Source organism: Rhinolophus hipposideros (assembly GCF_964194185.1).
Source record: "Rhinolophus hipposideros genome assembly, chromosome: 26".
Lineage (NCBI taxonomy): Eukaryota > Metazoa > Chordata > Mammalia > Chiroptera > Rhinolophidae > Rhinolophus > Rhinolophus hipposideros.
Window position 1 is genome coordinate 12,503,210 of NC_138072.1, and position 21,064 is coordinate 12,524,273.

The window sequence follows — 21,064 nt, forward strand, 5'->3', positions numbered from 1 at the left end:
ATCCCACTCCGTGGAATTTGTCAGTTTACCGAGGCCTGACTTGGAATGGCTGTGAAGTGGAATACAGGAGAAGCTGCTTAGCAAGTAGCATCTCCGCTGCCCACTGACACCCACATCTCAACGTGGCACTGCTAGTCTTTGCTTTTGCAGCAACGTTTGTGAAGTGTGACTTGGAAAATGGCCTCAGCAAGAATTCCCAATGCTGGCAGCAGGACACAGAAAAAAGGGTCTTTCCTCAGGGAGCTTATAGCCCAGAGGCGTGGGTGGCCAGGCAGGCTCACATGCTGAAAGGAGGCAGGAAGTAGTGCTTGTTTGAAACGAACAGCTAAAGTACCAGGAGTGTGCACAGAAGGAAGAGAAGACTTTGGGTTGGACGCCTCCCAGGAGGCGTGGTGGGCTGGATTTTGAAGAACGGGTAGGATGGATGTGCAGACATGGGAGAACATTCCATAAGGAAGTGGGAGAATAGGGGGTGTGTGTGCTGTACATATGAACAATGTTAATGCCTGCAGCCATTTTTCAAACATAAAAGCAATAAGTGCAGGGCAAGCTCAGTCTCATGAAACAGAGGGGGCCCGAAGAAGCCAGGATGAGAACAGCTGGTGTGTGTGTGTGTGTGTGTGTGTGTGTGTGTGTGTGTGTGTGTGTGTGTTGGAAGAGTTAGGATTGGGGGGGCACAGTGAGGGGAAGGGAGGGACATTTTGGAGCGCTGAGTCCCAGGCCTCGATGTGCTCCACAAACAGCAGCTGCTGACCTGGAGCTCTGCTGGAGTTGGAAGCTGTCGTATGTGAAGTCACAGGGTAATTTTGGCACACCTTCCTTGGTTTAAACTTTCCTCATGCTTTTTCAGAAAAGCATTTCTATATCAAAGTAAACATGAAAAACGAAATAGAATGCAAAACATGTACAGATTTATTTTATGATAAAAATACAATACAACCTGAGAGAAATTTCGACTGCCTCCAGAAGGCACCCTCTTGTGGCCGTTTGGGGCAACTAAGAACAAGACCTGAGAAGCCCTGACATCCTCGGCCAATTTAATTTTCACAGCAACTCTATGAGGTAGATACGATCAGGCCTCCAGGCGAGAAAACAACGGCCCAGCAAGGGTGTTTAACATGCTCAAGGTCACAGAGCTCGGGGTCACGATTCAGCAGAATCAGAACCCAAGCTAGGATGTGTGTCCACAGGCTAAGTTCTTTCCACAACAGCCTGCGTGGTGGGTGAATGATAAAAAAGAAATAAAGCTGAGATAGTTTGGTGCTAAGTCATGGAAGGTCTTAAATGCCAGGCTGAAACAATAGTTATCTGCAAAAAATAAAAAATGTTCCTGGTCTACTGGGGTTAAATCTGCAGGAGCTGAAGGGAACAACAGAAAGAGTGCGATGGCCACAAGAGGTCCAGTTATTCTCATCCCGGCCTCTTTAGGGCCACCTCTTAGCGCCATGACTGAGGTGACCTGCACCCAGCAGTGGCATTGTACCCAAGGCGGAAGTAGGACACATGCCTCATTTTCTGTTTGTTTTCTACCTAGTAATTTCCTGCACCGCACAGAGAGCTCGGACTCCTTGGCCAGCTCCTTCGTGTCTGCCATCTGTAACTTCTCTTGAGGCACCCTTCCCACGACTAGGAAATATTCTGTAGTATTAGTAGCATCTTCCAGATCCATTCCCTTCCATTTGGAGGTCAGTGAGACAAAACATCATGTTGCTACGAAAATCAAGAGCTTTACGTTGTTTTCATAGTAGGGGGGGGGGGGGGAAACAAACCTTCAAAAAAGACCCCCAGAAGGTAACGTAGTGCAAATAGAAAGTGAAGAGTTACCTGGGGCTTGCCATTAGCTGCATTTGCTCCTCTGACTAGGAGACAGTTGCTATAGTCTGCAACTGAATGGCATTGTCTTTCTTCTTTTCCTTTCCTTTCTTTAGTATGTGTTGAGAGAGTTTATGGAGAAACCAGCCCATGTCCTGGAGGTCCTCAGGCCACCGCAGGTACTGCTGTTTCTGCACAAATCCTCTGATGGACTCATGTTTCATCAGCTGGTATTGGGACAAGGACCCGACCACCACCATGATGAGGGCACTGTTGAGGTCAACGAAGCTCCTGGTCTGGGCGTAAGTGAAGGCTTCGAGGCACCACCCGTCTCTAAGGAAGTGTCTGCTCACAAGACAGACAATCTTTCTGCTGTTCCACACAGCACTGTGGATATTGTCGAGGTGGTTTTCCCCTGGCACAAAATCTCTTTCTTCAAAGCACAGGTTCAATCTGTTTCGGTCACTGTACTGGGCGTCCAGGTGTTTAAGCAAAGCGCTCTGCACCCATTCAAAGTCTTTGCCACTGAAGCACAAATAGGCATCATATTTGTATGTGTCGTCGGGTCTTTCCTCGGTTTGGTCCCTGAACATCAGACGCTGGGCTCTCTTATAACAGTTGAAACAAAACCCCCGGAACTTCGTGACTATGAGGATGGTCACGAGGAACAGAGTCAAAGTGACAGTGAACAAGACAAAAAGGGAAAACTTCAGGGACTTGAAGATTTCCTCTTCATCACAACCCTCCACAGACAGAGAGTAGAGGGAAGTCCCAGAGAGCGACTTGGGGTACATGCAGTACACGTCTGCATGAGACCCAAATATAGTGACATTGGTTTGATTGAGCCACCTGATGAAAGTGCTAAGTTCACACTCACAGATGAACTTGTTATGAGTTAGGTCCACGGATGCGAGTGACGCAAATACATTAGGATCAGGAGATAGGAGCTGGTTTCTGGACACATCCAGGACCTCTAAATTAGGAGGTAAGTCGCCAGGAGAAAGAGAGGACAGCCTGTTAGAATTGAGGCTGAGACCTCTTAATGCAGTCAGATAGCTAAATACTCCTGGAGGAAGGAAATTCAGGTAGTTATTATTCAAGTACAGGACTTGGAGACGGGAAAGCCCCTTAAAAACATCCCAACAGAACCCACTCTCCCAGGCAAGTTGCAACATATTTTCTCCAAGGAAAAGTTTTTCTAAGGTGAGACTCACTGCAGGGGCACGTCCTTGGTTACAAAACGAAAGGCGATTTTGATTTAAAATGAGAATCTGGAGGTGAGGTACCTGGAGAAGGAAGTAGAGATTATCCAGACTTTCTAGCCTGTTATCTGATAATTGGATCAAGTTGGCTGTAAGGGCAATGTTTGGCAAAGTCACCAGTTTATTGCCACCCAAGTAGATATCTGATATGCTTGGGATAAAATAAATTGTTTTCAGAGCATTATCCCGGAGGTCCAGGGCATTTAATTTCCCCAGGAATTTGAATGTGTTTTCCTGAATGATTCCAATGTGATTATTTTGCAGATCAATATATTCCACACGAGGTAGTCCATAGAAGTTAGAATTGCAAAGTTCCCCCAGAAGGTTGTATGACAGGTTGAGAACTTGAAGGTTGTCCAGTCCACGAAACGCCTCATCTACAATCTTGTTTATCTTGTTGTGGGCAATGTTCAGAAGCTTCAGCTCCTTGAGGGTCTCAAAGAGTCGGAAATTCAGGGAGAAGATAGATCCGTGTGAAAGGTCCAAGCGTATCACTGAGCTTCTGGCCAGGCCGGCAAATGTACTCTGGTCAGGATCTTTGATGTTGTGGAACCCAAACCCAGGACCCATGATGTGGTGGGCAAGAACCAAAGAGGAAATCTGGCTTCCATTGATGGCATTGCTAAAGTTTCTTGTGATGTCCACGGTCCAGCCATTGTCAGAAACGTCTAGGGTCTCCAGGACCATATTTCTGAATGGGTTCATACACTTCCCCCAGTCTATGGAGACCCTGCTGTATAGTTGATTAGATGCAAGGCGTAAAAGGGAGAGTGTTTTCCCTTGGAGGGGCTTGAGCTCATGCTCACATACAACAGCTATGTTGTTGAGTAAAAAATCAATGGACTTCAAGGAATTCAATTCCCCGAATGAAGGATGAAGGGAAAGGCTATGAATCTGATTGAAGGACAGGTCCAGGCGAGACAAGGAACGCAGATTTCTGAAATAACCATTTTTTAACACGGCATCGGAGAGACCACAGGCGAACAGCCTAAGTTCAAACAGATGTGGGAGTCCCTGAAAAGCATCTGGATGCAAGAAGTCTATCTGACTTTTGCCCAAGTCCAAGATTCTAAGATTGGGCAGGTTGCTGAAGGCTTCTTTGTCAATAGTCAAGGAGGTAAACTGAGCTCCGAGTTCCAGCAGTTTCAGCTGCTCCAGGAAGGGGAATGATGTGGCTGTAACCGTCTGGATATAATTGAAGCTCAGCAGGAGTTTCTCAGTGCTGTTGAGGACCTGGGGAATCTGGGTGAGGTTGCAGAAATGATACAAGGCCATCCGACCATCAGAGGAGCAGGAAGAAATTCCAAGCACAGGACTGGCCATGAGTACCACTCCTAAGAGAAGGTCAAGGTGAAATCCCATGATCCTGTGGAGAAGAAGGGAGAATGAAAACACAGGCATCTAAGCTTGAGGCATTGCACAGGGGTCCTTAGAACTTGGGGGATTCTTTGTGCTTTAACGTGATGTGTCTGCTCTCTTAGACCCGTGGTTCCTCTGGCTCCATGGACATCGCTGTGATAGATATTGTCTGGTGTAGACAGAGCTCTTCTCATTCTCTTTCTATCACTTTTATTGCATTTTTCTATATACCACAGTGGTTCTTAACAGTTCTGAGGTTATGGACTCCTTCGAGAATCTGATGATAGCTCTGATTCCTTGCCCTCCAAAAGTGTATATTTGCATCACTGACCAAGTTTAGCACTGAATTTCAGGGGGTTCACTGACCTCCTGAAGCCTGCCCCTTGCAACCTCAAACTGAGAATCCTTAGTTTACATATAGCAGCCACCACACTTTATATTTCACAACAGGGCTTGGAAAACTTTCTGTAAAAGGTCAAATGGTAAATATTTTAGGCCTTGCAATACAAATGCCATAGTTTGCTGACCTCTGTTATAGAAGAAAAGAGAATAGGAACTCTGATTTCATAAACAAAGAATTTAAGTGACTGTCAGATAAACATGTTCTGATATTGAACTGCCCGTCTTTGGGGGGAAAGAACTAACATGGCTCCCTACTTGCTGACAGTTTTGCGGCTACTGTAACCATATAAAAATCCCGGGAGACATGGGCGTGAGAACATCAGCTGAGAATAACAGAGTCAAAATTTCTAGTTTCACTCCTGTCTTTTCAAAGATATGACTCAGGGCTGGCCCCCAGTGTATACACTGAACTACGTAGCTTGACCTTGAATTTCTGGTAACAACAAATGATGGAATACGTCCCCCAAACCACATACGTTCCAACATACTGAATTTTGAAACCCATAATAGGGAAGTTAAAATTAAACTAAGGTGGATAAAGTCAGCTGAACAAATAGACCTGAAAGAAAATTATTTGGGTTTCTGTTGTAGTACAAAGATACCATGTAGATCTATGTGACATAACTACATTTTTATCTCTGAAGCAGACCTCTATAGGTCAAGTGCCACGACAGGTGAGCAGAGGAACCAGGTGAGCTGGTGAGCTGACAAGAGGCTAGAGGGGCAGCTCATGAAGACAGAGCAGGGAGGACGGACCACCCAAGCAAGGGTGTCCTGGAATGGGAGCCAGAAGCCAAAATGGGTTGAAGTAAATATAAATGAGCACTGATATTGGGCAAATCGAATCTACAGATGAGAACCAGGCAATGCAGCTGTTTTAGGCCTGATAAAGCCTCAAAAAGATGAGAGTCCAAGAGAGGTGTCCAGGCAGGGAGCGAGTGGGTCGGGCACAGGTGTAGACATATGGACATCCAAGAGAGACCAAGTAAACCTAAACCCTAAATGGATTGAAGCCAGAGGGAGCAAGAGGAGAGAGAGTGTTTGGAGTAAGACCCACAGGAAGCTTGTCCAGCCTGGGCCACTTCTCCCAAAGCTGATGGTGGTGCAGAGAACTGCTTTTGACCCCATCAGAGGAGAGCGCCATCTAGTGGTGTCAAGAATGCAGTTCTCTGAGAGCTGGAAAAGGAAGAAAACGGAGGGACGGGGCAGTAGCTCCTAAACCATTATTAAAAAGATAAGAAGAAGCAACCCGTACAATTATACTGTTAGTTCTGTCATCAGGTGACAGACGGATTCCTTTTTAAATATCACCGTGCTGTGCAAAATTACAATAAATACACAGGGCTTCTGGGGAAAAAGAGGTGAGGAAGCAACAATCAAAATCTTCGTCAGTAGCACATGAAAACCCTAATGTAAATAGTAGCACCGTTTTGAACAGGTTACATGGTTAAGAAGTACATAAACACTGCAATAAATATCGCTTTACCTTGAAAAACACATGAGGGTTGCTTGTGGGAGAGGGTGTCCGAGGGCCGCGGCTTGTGAGCTGTTGTGAAGTAGGAGGGAGGGGGTGATTTGGTGTCAGACAGAAAGATGTACTTAATGCCACTAAACTGTACACTGAAATTGGTTAAAATGGTGACTTTGATGTTAGCATATTTTACCACATTAAAAAAAATTAAAGGGAAAAAATCCCAACACAATTGACACCCCAGCCTAAGTCCTGGAAATTCGGGTTCCATAGGTCTGGTGGAGCCTGGAAAGTGCATTTTCATGCCAAATCCAAGGCCCTTTGAAGCCAGTGCGTCTCAGGCCATGGTTTGAGAAACACTGGTGGAAAGGGGGTCCTCCACTCAGGAACCTCGTGATTCTCTTAGAGGAAGAAGGGCTGGTGAGAGCTTTAGAGGGTGGTTGAGTATTGGGTTTTTATTACAGAGGCTGGGCTGACTTGTATCCAGGGCTTTGAGGGGGAGCAGAAGCAACACATCAATGCAGCCTCAATACTCCGCCAAGCGCTGTTAATTAAGATAATGAGACCAGAGGGAGAAGGGTCAGCATCTCTTTCATTTGAGTTGAATTCATTTAGCTTTAATCCCAGCCATTAGCGGAGCAGGTTCCCTTTCTTGACTTAATTGCCCGGACAGCACTGCCGCTTGTCTGAGCTTGGGTGAGTTCTGGGCGGTGGTGTCTCCCCAGGAAACAGGCAGGCCTGTGCTTCAGGGGCACCTCTGTTCCCCAGGCACCACCGTTGGCCTGCAGACCCCTCTGGCTGGAGCCAGAGCTGCTCCTGTGCTAATTTACTGCTTGATCCTCAACAAATCATAGCAGTAATGGGTTCCTTGGCAGGACCTGGAATTCTGAGTTGGGCTGCAAGGCGGTAGAGACAAGGTTTCTCCTGGTGGTAGCCCACATCTGTCAGGTAACCTGGACGACTTACGGTCCGAGAGGAACACTGAATCCATTTCCCAATGGGTGCATGGGAGAGAGACTCCAAAGTTCACGTAGCAATACAAACCCTGGACTGAGTCCAAATGTGGGTGTGGAATACAAGGCTAGCCTTAGATAAAGACTCATCAAGGCCAGTAGCCAAGGTGAATGTTACAGAGCAAAGGCGTTTTCGAGATGTAGAATACAGCACCCCATTGGGACAAGCCAGCAGATGAGCATCAGGAAATCCGAAACGTTGGTAGGACCACACTCCTTCCAGCCCAGCATCCTGCCTCAGATGATAGTTCCAACAAAACATTGCAGGTGACAGTACGGCCATGAACTTGAGTTTGCGCCCTGGGTGCAATTCTATCTTCCTTCACAAACCACCATGACTCTGAGGCTCTTCTGGAGTGACCTCTTTTTCTGTCAGCACCACCTTTGCTCGTGGTGACTGGCTGCTGTGGTTAGAATTTGGACTTGTCCTGAGTATTTCCTAGGCTGAGGCTTCTGCTATGCGGGGATCACTCTGCCACAGGCTGACGAGGCCCTGCCTGCACGGGGTTCATGGTCCCAGAGACTCCGGAGCAGTGATGCTCAAAGTTGGGTCCTGGCCCAGCCAGTGTCAGCATCGCCTGGGACTGGTGAACCCCACCAATGCCCAGGCCACACCCTAGTCCTACTGAATCAGAAGTTCTGGAACTGAGGCCCGGCGGGCTGTGGTATCAGCCCTCTGGGTGACTCTCATGCCCACTTACATTGGAAAACCACCCGGCTCAGGTCTGGAGGGAGGACAGAAATATTCTAATGACCACAGTATCATACAGTGAGCCACCTATATGCTCATCCTTTCCCTCACCCTCCCAGTCTTTTCAAGGTACTATTGTTATCCCCATCATACAGATGAGGAAACTGGGGCCCAGAGAGGTTACGTAACATGCCTAAGACCACACAGCCCTGTCTACTGTATGCTGCCCTCTACTGTCTCCTGTAAGTCGAGTGGCCCTGGTGTGGCTGCACTGTGGTTCAGTACGGGGTGCTGCTGTTGCCCACCCCCATCATCATCTAAGCCTGTGCTCACTTCCCTTCAGTCGTCAAGGGCATTGGGGTGATGGTGGGGGTAAGGTGACAGCCCACCTTACTACCCCCACTCTCACTCGTTCCTAAGACAGCCCCTCTGAAATGCTGGCTTCTCTGCTCCTCTCCTCACAAACGTCCTCCTCAGGTCTCTCATGTCCTTACCTCTGTGACACTGACCCTCCGACGGCCTTGTAATTCCCCTTGAACCTTCCCTGCCCTGGAAATGTAGCCACTTCCTTCTACCTTCCCATCATTCTTGACCCCACAGACCTTCTCCTCAAACCCTCTTTCAACACCTTCACCTCTCCTGCCTCTTCGTTCTTCTACTCCATCTGTCAACACCGGCTGCCTGCCTGTGTGCCTACACTGGGTGGCTGAGCTGTCAGAAGTACCCGCACATGGGGCGTCGGGGCTCACCCAGCTGCGCAGTGCCCGATCACATTACGATGCCCACACACCCCAATCTCCCTCTCCTACCCCCTCAGGAGTGGTTCCAAAGCTTCACTGGTTTCCCTCACCCTTGCCTCGGTCCTCTCAGAAGCCGTCAATCTGGCTTCCCATTTCCAGGAGCAAAAGGAAGGCCTGACTCTTGATCTGGAGCGTGCTGCAGCCATTGGGGTGACCCACTGTGTTAAGACAGCAACACCCAAGGAGGACTCACTGGCGGTCCTCGGGGCAGCTTCCTGCACCCTCATTGGGAGGTGGGCTCTGGGGTCAAGAGGGTTTGGCCAGGCCAAGGGCAGCTCACACTCAGGTTAGTGCAGTCAGAGAGGGTACTCCAGTGCCAGGAACAGGCCGTCCATTCGTGCAAGCCAAAAGGAAAGCGTGCTCCTCAGCCACTTCTCAGACCCATCTCACGCCTGAGCAGCAAAGGTCATTAGAATCTGTGAGCACCACCGATTAATGTGGTAAAAGTCTGACAACCGGTTACTCTTCCCCAAAAAGCAGTCAGAAAATCGGCATATTCGGTCTCGGCACACGGGCACGTTCTCAGGAGGCTGGTTTATTTACTTACTGATGCCTGGGGGTCCATTAGGGTCTGTTTGCATTTCTCGGTGTGTGTGACTCCATAATACAAAGCATGTCTATTAAGTCAAGCTAATGAGAAATTCCCCTTTTAGGAGTAGTCTTTGTTCCATTAGCAGTGTAGTGGGGGGCGGGGGATGTCCTGAGAAACTCTGTCTGGGACCCTTGCCAAACTCCTAGAGATGCTAGAAGCTAATGACTCCATCAGGATGGAAAGGAGCTGAGTCCGCTATGACCTGCAGTTTAGGTAGCTCTCCTGAGACACAGGGGTTCCCACTGACTTTCCTAGAGCTGCAGACCACCTATTAAATGTCTTCTAGAAATGTGTCCGTGATGGCTGTCAAACACACTGGTTTGTAGTTGAAAAGCCTACCTGTGTCCCTTTTTGTAAATTAGAGTCTCATTCCCCAGGGCAAGTATTGTTTTGTCTTCTGGTTCACAGTCACACGGCTGGAACCCAGAACGTGTCAGCAAATATCCGCTGAAGAAATGAATTTGTGACATCCCGCCTCTGGGTCCTCCCATTCTTTCCGTGGCCCTGCAGGGACCACAGCCATGTCCTGAGGGCTCGTCTGCAGGTGCTCTGAGTCCCTGGGATGGACAGGTCTGGGCGGGAGCCTGGGCCTTTTCAGCGCAGCCCCATCTTACTTGCGTTCTTCCCTCCTCCCTGGGCGTCACTTTCCTCCTACCAAGGAGCGCTAATCTGTAGGTATTATCCCATCAGCTTCTGAGTGACTTTCTTCATCCTCTTCTGGACACACCTTGAAATATCCTTTTGGGCATCTGCAGCATTTCCCCCAAATTTAGAGCATTTGGGGCTGCAGCCTTTTCGAGCCCCTTTTAACTGGTCCAGCCCTGCCTCACCTCTATTTCCACACTTCAGTGTATACGTTCTTCAAATCTAACTAGGTGGATGAGGTCCTACTGGTTTCCTTAATTCTCCACTGGAAGAAGCTTTAAGTACGACCTGGAAGTGTTCTGTGAATTTGACCTCAGGACACTGCCAGCATCGATTCACCTCCCTTCTGATTGTTTAGCTTCCTGGCCCCACCCCCTCCTGTGGGGACCATTGCAGTGACCTCCTAGCTGATACATCCCAGTAAGCCTTACCCCGACACAGGCGTCTCTCAATCAGCTGCCCACGGGGGCTTGTAGAGCACAGCTCTGATCAGAATCCTTTGTTGGCTCCTTCTGCCCACGAAGGTCAGACTCTTCAGGGCATAAGAGTTCAGGGTCCTCCACTGAGGATTATCCTCTAATCCTGGGATGGGTGATCAGAGGGGGCCCTTAGCGCCTGATCCCTCTCACTTAACAAAGGGGGAAAGTCAAGCCAATCTACCTTCCTGGCTGTATCTATAGTCTGCCCTGTGCTCCAGGAAGTTTGCTTTCTCAGAACTTGGCCTCCATCTGATTTCTCTGCTTAGGCTGGTCCCCGGGCTGGAATGCTTGTATTTGTCTCATCTGCTTACCGAATTCCGACTCACCCTTCAAAGGCTATCTCAGAGGTCAGCTCTTGCGTGAAACAGTTCTCATATTCCTACCGGCACACTTTGTCTCCCTCCCTTAATATTCTGTCTACATCTCCACGATAGCATTTTTATTATACTATATGCCTTCCCCCCAAAGTTGTAAATTTCGTGAGGGTAGGGACCCTGAAGTATGTAGCACAACTTAAGCACCCTAGTAATATTTTCCCCATTAATATTTTTTGTCATCATTTTATTTTTAAAGTTTATTTTTAATTAATTGACTGACAATATTATAACAGTTTCAGGCATACAACGAAGTGATCACCACGATAAGTTTAGTACCCATCTGACACCACAGGTAGTTATTACAATATTATTGACTATATTCCCTATACTGTACTTTACATCCCTATGACATATGACTGGAAGTTTGTACTTGTTTCCCCAGTAATATTTTGAAGAAGATTTATTTTCATCAGGAGTACTTACCTCCCAGTCTGAACACAAGGAGCTTCTAATATGTTCTTCTTATTCTAGAGGCACAGGTCCCCTGGCTATTTCAGGATGTCAGTTCCTGAGACTATAGGAATTTTTTCACCGTGATGATGGTGGTCAGCGTTTGTTCGGTGAATCCCAGAGCAAGAGCTTTTGTTTTCCTAAGGGAGAATAGGAAAGCCAATTAAGGGGGAGAAAACATTACATAGGTGTTTTTCTATGCCATACAGCAATTTTCTTTCTAGAGGAATTTAAGACCTTAGGGGTGTCTCTTAGTGAGTGGAATTTTAATTGGAAAGGATCAAGGCCTTTTTGTCAATCAAGGCGTGTGGCTCAGAGCTGAAGGGATCTTGAGAAATCTCAGGCCCAACCTGTGGTTCAGACCGTGGGTGTCTAAGCCAGTCAGACTTTTTTCCTTGTAACTCCAAGAAGGGAAACCCTGTACTTTTCCAACTCATAATCCAACCCATTTTTATTAAATGGTGGTGGTGAGGAACAGTGGTGGTGAGGAAGTATTCCCTTGGACCGAGTCATCCCCGGAACTTAAGCACCAGGATGAGTACAATCCACCGTCCACTCCACCATGAGCAGGGAACTAACTTGCAGGTTTCTAGGGAAAAACACCTAAGTTCGCCACCACAGTGTAACATTGCTAAGCAGCGCAGCTAGGTACATTATGTGTGAGTTAGGAGACGGTGGGTAAGTACCAGTCCTCAGATTTCAGATGAGAAGGGTCCTGAGAGTTGAACTGATGTGTAGTACTTTACATTATTTTATAGATGATTACATTGAGGCTCGGATAGGTTAAGTACTTGCCTACATCTACTAACTTGTGAAACTAGGCCTTGAATCCACCTGCAAACTTAGTGGTTATTTTCATCTTTCAAAAATAAATCAAAATTGAATATACCATGAAACAGACAGAGCCGCAAAGGGCGGTCTGCACATGACTCACCTGTTGCTCTTGCTGCTTGTTCTGATTCAGCCAGGCTGGGCTGGGCCCTGCGATTCTGTGTTTCTAACAAGCCTCCCGGTGACGCTGATACGGCTGGTTCATTGATCACAATTTGAGTGCTAAGGACTTAAGTGACCTGGTGTTTGCATCATTGCTCACTACTTAGGCTGCCTCGTTTTTCCTGGAAATGAAGTATCGCTAAGATGTGGCATGATCACTTTTGAGAAGGGGGCTATGTTAATGGTCACCCCTAATTCTTCTCAACCCTGAAGGGTGAAGCATCAGATGGTTGCTCAAAGAGGATTCATTTGAGGCGTCTGAGGAGCTGGACTGGACGGGTCACGCTGTTTTACTTGGATCTATGGAAGTAGGAGAGCTTGGGCACAATCTCTGATTCCGGGACAGGCGCTTCTCCTGGACACCAGCAGGGGGCGCACCAACGGCAGAGCGAGGGGAGGAGCCCGCGGGAGAGGCTCAGGTGGGGGTGTGGAGCCCACCAGCTTCTCCAAGCTGAGCTCACTGGGAAGTGCGTCTTGCCAGCTTACATTTAGACTGCACAAAGGTGCTCCTGACAGGCCAGCCGTTCCCAAAACACAGGAAGAGGAGCTCACGACTGGATTTCAAAACAGGACAGTGACGTCTTTTCTTCCTGAGCATGCGCCTTAGAAGGAATTATCCAGCCTCTCCCCACGCACCCTTTGAGGCTCTGTATCTGTTTTTGTACACAGTTTTGATTTTTTTTTTGAAAGGTCAAAATAACAACTAAGTTTGTAGTTGGATTCGAATCCCAGCTCCACAATTTAATAGATGTGTGACCTTGAGCAAGTACTTAACCTCTCTTTGCTTCAGTGTGTCTTCTGTACAATAGCAACAATAACAGTGTTTACTTCCCCCCAGGAGGCATCCACAGTGGCTTCTGAGAACCCATCAGGGCCTGAACCAGAGAATCAGTTATCGATGCACAATCCTCTGTTATTTCTTGCTTGCTTAAGTAGACAACCATCATTTATCCAACTGCACCTCACCAGAAATGGATTCCTTTTAGGAACCACTGAAGGGGAACAGTGAGAGAAGGAAATGAAATGTCTCCAAACGCTGGGATGATCTGGTATTTCTCTTTTCTACACTCACAGGAAATTCCGTAAAAGCTTCTCCTATTATCTTGAATATCTTCAGGTGGTGGTCCCCCCAAACCACAAAACAAAAACAGCAGCAGCCAGAAGCATTGAAATTCTAAAGACAGTGTGTTGAAAACCCAAATGATTTGGGTACAGACTGGCTTCTCTTCTGTCTGCTCATGATAAACTCTTTAGCAAGCAGTTTTAAAGCATCTGATGGAAAGAAAGAATTCCATCCGAGCGATTATTAAACACGAACAACTAGCACAACACATTTAAAATCCTTGGGAAAAGATAGCTCACCAAGGACTCGTACTTCTCTCCCTGCCTTCAGGTGCACGCAGCACCAATTTCTCAATTAGAAAAGAACGTCTGAGGGTCTGATGGCCTCCCTGAATGCACCTCAGCTAAAGCTGGCGTGTTGATGGGCAAAGCAAATTGCCAGGAAAAATGGGCAACGGCAAGGTCAGGAGCCAGAGCAGATGAGAGCTGGGAAGCCCGATATTACATCCCCTGAAAGTACTGACACAGACAATCTGCTGAGAGCAGCAAGAATCATTTGGACTGGGATGCAAATTGGAAGCACTTGCAAAGGGACGGGGGGCTGGGAAGAAAAATCTTATTAAACTGTGATCCGTTAGACACAGAGAATGGAAATGTAACGGGAAAGAATAAAACACTTGAGAACTGTACTGGGTGGGATCTGGAGTCTGTGCTGGGCTAGCAAAGCATCGATAGAAAACTTAGGCGGATAAAATCAAGTCCACTCAGCAGCTGATCCAGATGCCCTTGCTTCGGGGTGAAGGAGAGAGAGGGGGTAAGGCCAGCAGGAGGGGGCCTAGGGTCTCCAAAGTGCAGAGGAAAGGAGACTGCATTAGCTGCACCATAGGGTCTGTCAGCTGGGACCTGCAAGGGCTGGGAACCACACCCCTGCCCCAAGCAGCTCCAGTTCGTGCCAGGGGCCCAGCTTCCTGGGCCCCCAGGTTGCTCACAGGGCATGGAATCTGCCCTGGGAAGGCTGCCCAGGGTGTCTGCGCTCCATCTGAGTGGGGCGGAGTCACCCTGAGACTTGGTTCCAACTTCCTGTGGGTGGGAACTTCCAGGATGCCAGAGATCAGAGCGAAAGCACTGGGCTGGAGGGGGGAAACCTCAGTTCTCGTCCTCCCCACCCCCCAGCATCTGGGCATCCTGACAAATTTAACTTCCTTCGTCCTGTTTCTGTATGTGTAGAACGGCGAGTGTGAACTGGAAACATTTTCTTTCCTATCCCTGTAATCTCTGCAAGTAGGTATCTAGTAAGATTTGCTGAGTGTCATGACAGCAATGAACCCATGCATACCCTGGCCTTAAATAGTGACTTTTCCCCCTCTGAGGATTTACTCTCAGAGGGGATTGCTTCTGGGTCCAGATAATCTTTTGAGAGTACAAAACTATTTCCCCTCCTTGAGTTCCAGCCACCTCCATATCTCTAGCAGTCTCCCCAGGTCATTGCCTCAGGCCAGGGGTGTGGCAGGACTGTACCCAGAAGTAATGTGAAGGTTCTTCAGCTTTGCTTTTCCAAACATGGCCTTAAGTCAAGGACACAGAGGCTTTTCCAGGGTGTTCAGAGAGGAGGGGAGGCAGTGAGGAGAAGAGAGGAGGCTTGGAAGAAACAGGGAGGGAAAACAGGTCTATGGATCCCAGTAGGACAGGACTCTAGCAAGGCCCCAAGTCGAGCTGTGTGGTCCAGGAGCAACAGCGACCAGGGAATGGGGACATGGGCATGGTCACTTGTAACTGGTGGGGACCAGACTGGGGAGCAGGACCACCCCCACCTCTGCTCCGAAGGTCCTGACAATGCATAACACCGGGAAGTTATGATACAACTAAGGGGTGGTTTCTATTCTTACCAGCCTGATAAGACAAGGGCTCTAAACTAACATGAAGTTGATATCTAGAAACGGAGAGGCAGTGTTTCTTGCAAACCTAAGCGTGTTAGAGATTCATAGTGGCTATCCCTTCATTCTGCACATTGGGAAAGAAAATAAAGTTAGCCTTGGAACTACAGATGCTCCTCAACTTAAAATGGGATTACATCCCAATAAACCCATCATAGGTTGAAAATATCATAAGTCAAAAATATGTAATACACCTATCAAACACCACAGCCAACCCACCTTAATCATGTTCAGAAGACTTACGTTAGCCTACAGTTGGGTAACATCACCTAACACAAAGCCTATTTTATAATAAAGTATTGAATAGCTCATGTCATTATCGAATACTGTACTTGAAAGGGAAAGCCAGAATGGTTGTGTGGTATCGCTTTTACACCCTTGCAAAGTCAAACAATCGTCAAGTTGAACCATCGTAAGTCGGGGACCATGTGTATCTAGAACCATGTCTCTGACCACGATGAGGAGGGAGCTCAGATGACAGAAACTCAGGGCTGACAGTGGCTTAGTTCTTGCCTTTATTATGGCTGCCCGAGTTCAAGTGTGGGCTCAGTTTTCCTGTCTACAAAACAAGTGGTTCTGAAGATTGAACGCGATGAGACATAGAGCTCTTATTTTGGGTCCCTTGCAATGCCTTGCACATAGTAGATTATTTGTTGACTATCACATTACTTATTGACTATTAAAGCCAGTCTAACCCACAATGAAACTGGGTCCAGGTAGATGATTGGTTTGGTGACCTCGGACACGTCATGCTGCCAGCAGTGCCAGGACTCTGAATCACGTGGCAACGTCAGGAACATGAACTTGCAGTAAAGCATGAACTTGCTTTTTGTCATCTGAAAAAATAGAATAATAACACCCACCTCATGGGTACTCAGAACAGTGTCTGGCTCAGTGTCAACGCTATTTGTGATTGCTATTATCATGGGTGTTAGTAATTTGTGCACAGTAAAGGAGAAAAACATTTGGCCAGAACCGTTATGAAGGGAAGTAAAGTTTGGGGGCATTTGAGATAAGTTCACCATGAGCCAGGGAGGTGAGACCCAATCATTTCAGCATTGCAACATCCTAGGGCTGGATTCAGCAATACCACAACGTTGGAGATTACCCAAAAGGAAAGTTCTCTGGGACATTTGTGGGGAAGAGAAGAGAGGGGAGGGAACTTGACATGAAATACAATCAATGTGGAGAGGGGACATTTATCCAAATGTCTTAGCATAACTGGTCTCCTTCTCTCCTGGATTCAACTGCGCTCATAAAGCATACAAACGAATAATCTTCTCTTGACACGACCACTCCTCCCTTCTTGCTGAAAGATAATCTATCCTTTCTTTCATGGCCAAATTCCTCAGACATGAAGTCAAAAGACTGCACCCAATGTTCCCACCGCCCATTAACTTGCCTCTTTTTTGACCCCATCTGAGTTTCCTATGGGAGGTCGCCTCTTTCTCATCCATTCTTGTCTGAGGTTCCCCATTCTCTTTTTTAGCAAGGACAGCTTTGGCCTCCTATTTCTTCGTGAAATATCTTTTCCCTTGGTGTCCTTGATTTTCTTCTTATCTTTCTGTCATTCTGTTTTCCACCAGGTGGTCTCCTTCTCCAACCCTCTGGCTTGTTGTTTCTCCCCAAGACCCTGATCGTGGCTCAGGCTTCTTTCCTCAGTGGTCACATTTGCTTTCACAAGTTGGACCATCCTGACCATGCTCCCCAAATCTACCTCTAGCCCTGACACCTCACCGGTACTCACAATGCGTGTCTACTTCAGCTGATTAAAGGGCATCCCCATTTGGCTATCCTATTATAACTTCAGGTGCCATATGCCCCAAAGTGACCTAATGATATTTTGAAGTTTAAAAATTTGCCGGCAAACAGAAACATTTTTGCACGGCACTCAGAAGCATAGAAGCAGGCCTCTCCCTGGGCCTGGGACCCAACTCTTACGTGACACTACCTCCAACTGCCTTGCGGGTAGTAAGCCAACCTTCTCCTTTCCCCTCTTTGTAATCACCAAATCCTATTTGTGTCCCTTCCAACTGTCTCTGGAGTTGGCCTCCCGTTTCCATTTTCATCGCCCAGGTTCAGTCTTCCATCTGATACATGCCTGTTGGGCACGATCTCTCAGGAAAGATGTTAGTGGATGGGGTTTCCTCAAGGAGACCCCCAGTCACTGCCTTTGGAGGGCTAACATTCACGAGCACAGAGGCAGCCACAAGAGGGCACAGACTGATACTGTTGGAGAAGTACCCGTGTGGCAGAGGACGACACACACCCAGCCTGAGGGACTTCCACGCCCAGGGGACGCAGACACTGAGTCCTAAGGATCTGGAGGAGGAAGCTAGAGATCGCATTGGCAGTCTTGGCAGAGGCTACCCAACAGCATGGTCAAGGGAGAGGAGGGAGCCGAGGCCCGAGAGAGGCTCAGAAGGTGGAAGTGTGAGTTCAAGGTGGGAGGTGAGGCTGGAAAGGATACCCTGGGGCCCAATCCACAAGGGCGTTGCATCCATTCTGAGGGCAGGGGGGGCTGCTAAGGGTTTGAGTATCGCTGCTTCATTAAACTCAGACTCCTGAAGGCCTCCGAGATTTAGCTCTACCACTTATCCAGGCTTAAATTCCCAATAATAACGCTTAACCCACGCCTTCCGCTCCGAGCAAGTGAGGTGTTTCCCGGTGCCCTGTATATAGCTGAATTTCAATCAGGAATCATTTACCAAATGCCTGCTGTGTGCCAGCCACCAACTTTGGCTCAGAGGACTATGAGACAAGTGACAAGCAGCCCGGCCTCAGTGAGTGGGGCAAAGACTTCCCAACTCCAATGGGCAATACAGGGTGTAAGAGCTTCAGTAGAGGTTCGTGCAAGGAACAGTGGAGGGCAAAGGAGGAATGCCCCACTCTGCTTGAGGACCAGGAGGTGGGGGTGGGGTAGGGGAGCAAAGGAAGTCTTCAGTGGAGAAGACGCCATTTGAGATGCTTCTTTAAAAACACAGGGGATTCTCCAACCGCATTTAGCACAGGACAGAAAGGTGTGCAAAAAAAGGCCTGGTCAGACCTTATGGCAAATCAGCATGGCAGGGGACATGAAGAGAGGCAGTAGCTGGAGGGAGAGGGAGGCAGGGTATTTGGGCTGTATCTGGTGGGTAGTGAGTCCTGTGCTTCTTGTGAGTTTCACATTAGGCTCCCACTTCCTTCCCTCTTCCTGATCCTGTCAGCCTGTCGTTTCTAAATGTGGCTTAAAACCAAGTAGCTTCCCAAGCCCTGCCTGCCTTCTCCAGCCTACACTGGCAGTCTTCTTTGAACTAGCTGATCTTCCCACGCAGTTTCACACTTAATGGCACTCACAGGTGCTGGGTTTGTCTCTTCACCTAAATCTGGAAGCTTCTGAAGGGCAGGAACAGAGCCTCACACTTGAGCTTGTCCCACAGAGCTGAGCACACTTGGCCCACACCCTATGGGGCTGCAAAACCAGCCCCGGGGAGCCCCGAAGCTTGAGGCCTAATCGAATGTTTGGATCTGCCTTCTGCATCCATTTCCACAAAGCTAAGAGTGAAACAGACACACATCTGGATTCAGTAACCATATATATTCCAGGGTTTTCTTGCAATCCGAATCTGAGAGCACGCAGAGACAAAGAAGCAGGCCTATTGCGATTTCAACACTCAGCAAAGCCAAACTTCCCTATTTGAGGCTGGACACAGCTTCCCCAGTTGTCTTCCCTGCTCAGAAACAAAACCCAAAACCTGGCAGGGTTGGCTTTGCATTCAGACAAGGGAACCTAAAAGCTTCCTGCTTTGCTATAATGCCCAAGGGGGCAATCCTGTGTCATCAGTGAAGAGAGAAGAACCAGTCAGGCCAATATGCATGGGTGTGGGTATACTGATTGTTAAAATAGGCTTGGTTATTCCTTTGGACTGGGTCCCTCATATGGGACCCCCTAGGACCTCCCCCAAATCCCACAACTAAGGGATTAGCATCTAATACCACACACCTTCTCCCAGGGTGCAGCCCCAGGGTTTCCCTTCTGACTGCCTATGCCTGGCACACGAGGAGGTTGCTGGCCATTGTCTTCTGCCCTCAAGACCAAGGAGGTGCAAGTCCCAGGAGACTGGGACAGACTTGTCAGAGCTCCGGCCAGCTGAATAAATGGAGGGAATCGTGATCAGACCATACACGTCAGGCCGGGGCGTGGCTGTGCCCCAGGGCAGCATTCGCACCTCATCACTAATGCCCTCTTCCAGGCCCAGCGATGGAGAGAACAGCGTCCCAGGTGCACTGGATACCCAGTAGAACATGGCATCGACTAGGTCTTTGCTCAGCAACCTTATCTACCTGAAGGACACCTGTGTGTGGGTCACAGTGCTAAACAGGTGTGTTCCCACACCCGGTGACTACATAGGTAATACCCCGGAAGGAGGAAGCCCCACCATCACTTCTCCCTCAGCCTGGCCTCAGCAGCCTTCCTGAGACAGCACTTCTCAGCCCCAAGACGAGCAACCTACCCCCTGCCCTCACTCCTTTGAAAATGTAGTCTCAACTGTGGTTTTCCAGGGCCGTTGTCACTATGCTCTTACCTTCACGGGCAGATTTTTTTTTTTTTACATAAAAGCCAACAATATTTACCTTGGGGCCTCTGCCAGGCTGCTCTATCTGGTACTATGGGGTGGGGGTGGAGGGGTTCAAGGCCTTTTGTTGAGCGGCTCAGGAATTCTGGGATTTCTACGACTCTGTTGGAGGTGGCCCACTCTCTCCTCCAAGGAACAGTGAAGCCACCTGCCCCTTTCCAGAGTGGAGACAAAGTGAAAACGGTACGTCTAAGATTGTTCCAAGGTGGACATGCAGAGACTTCCTCACAGCCGGGTTTCTTTGCGTCCCGTTTGCTGGGCACAAGTTATCCACAGGCTCCCCTCCATCGCCATCCCCGGGCAAGAGACCCCCAACACCGCCAACGGACCCCTCCCAGCGCCGCCCAGGGACCCCCTGCGGGGCAGAGAGCGCGGGCCAGGGCTTGGGCCGCCGGCGCGGGGAGGGGAACTGAACGGAGTCCAGGACGCCCCTGGAGGGAAAAGGGCGCCTGACCGCCGCAGGCAGCCTGGTCCCGGTGCTCCGGGCTCCACCCTGTCCCCGGCCAGGGGACGCGGGCCCCCGCCTGCTCTCGTGCACCGCAGGGCTCTCACCTCCGCGGAGGTCTCCCCGCGCCGCACGCGCCTCGGCTGCCGCTCGCTCCTCGCCACCCGCGGGGCGCCCCAAGCCGGGGCGCCCTAAGCCGGGGACCCCGCAGGCCCCACCCACACGGACAGGGCCCGCCCCCGGCCGCCCGCTCCCGCCCCTCGCCAGGTAACTCGGAGCTCTCGGGTGCGTTGGGCAATCTTCTGCTTCAACCCTGGGGCGCCTGGGTCGTGCCCCGGGGCCCTGCGGCTGCGGGAACCAGGCAAAGCGTCCGTTTGCCGAGGAAGAGTAGGGGGGCCTGTGGGCTCTGTGGGCGGGAGGCTGGGACGCGGGTGCGGGGTGCACCGGGCGCCCTGGATCCGAGGGGAAGGAGCGGGGAATAGCGGGGGCGGGCAGGGCTGCAGCCTCTGCAGGGTCCCCAAATGACCAAGGGGTCGTCCAGGCCGGCGTTTCCCCTGCCCTTCCTCTCCCGTCGCACCGAGGCGTAATTGTCCAGAGCCACAGCCAGAAGCTGGCAAAACAGTGACTGGACCCGATGCCCAGGGCAGCACTTCTTCAACTG

The 21,064-nt window shown here is 49.2% G+C and overlaps 1 protein-coding gene across 1 annotated transcript; it reads right to left on the bottom strand.

Annotated features, from left to right (window-relative positions):
* Positions 1 to 896: 896 nt before the first annotated feature.
* Positions 897 to 20,608, bottom strand: TLR5 (toll like receptor 5). Its single transcript, XM_081039244.1, has 3 exons — positions 20,511 to 20,608; positions 11,327 to 11,493; positions 897 to 4,440 (listed from the first exon to the last, which is right to left on the bottom strand). The coding sequence occupies exon 3, from the start codon at positions 4,434 to 4,436 to the stop codon at positions 1,860 to 1,862; it is 2,577 nt and encodes an 858-aa protein (XP_080895370.1). The 5' UTR covers positions 4,437 to 4,440; positions 11,327 to 11,493; positions 20,511 to 20,608; the 3' UTR covers positions 897 to 1,859.
* Between the last annotated feature and the right edge of the window lie 456 nt (positions 20,609 to 21,064).

What these genes read in the sequence shown, in the direction of transcription:
- TLR5 (XM_081039244.1), bottom strand. Translation starts at nt 4,436, where the DNA reads ATGGGATTTCACCTTGACCTTCTCTTAGGAGTGGTACTCATGGCCAGT.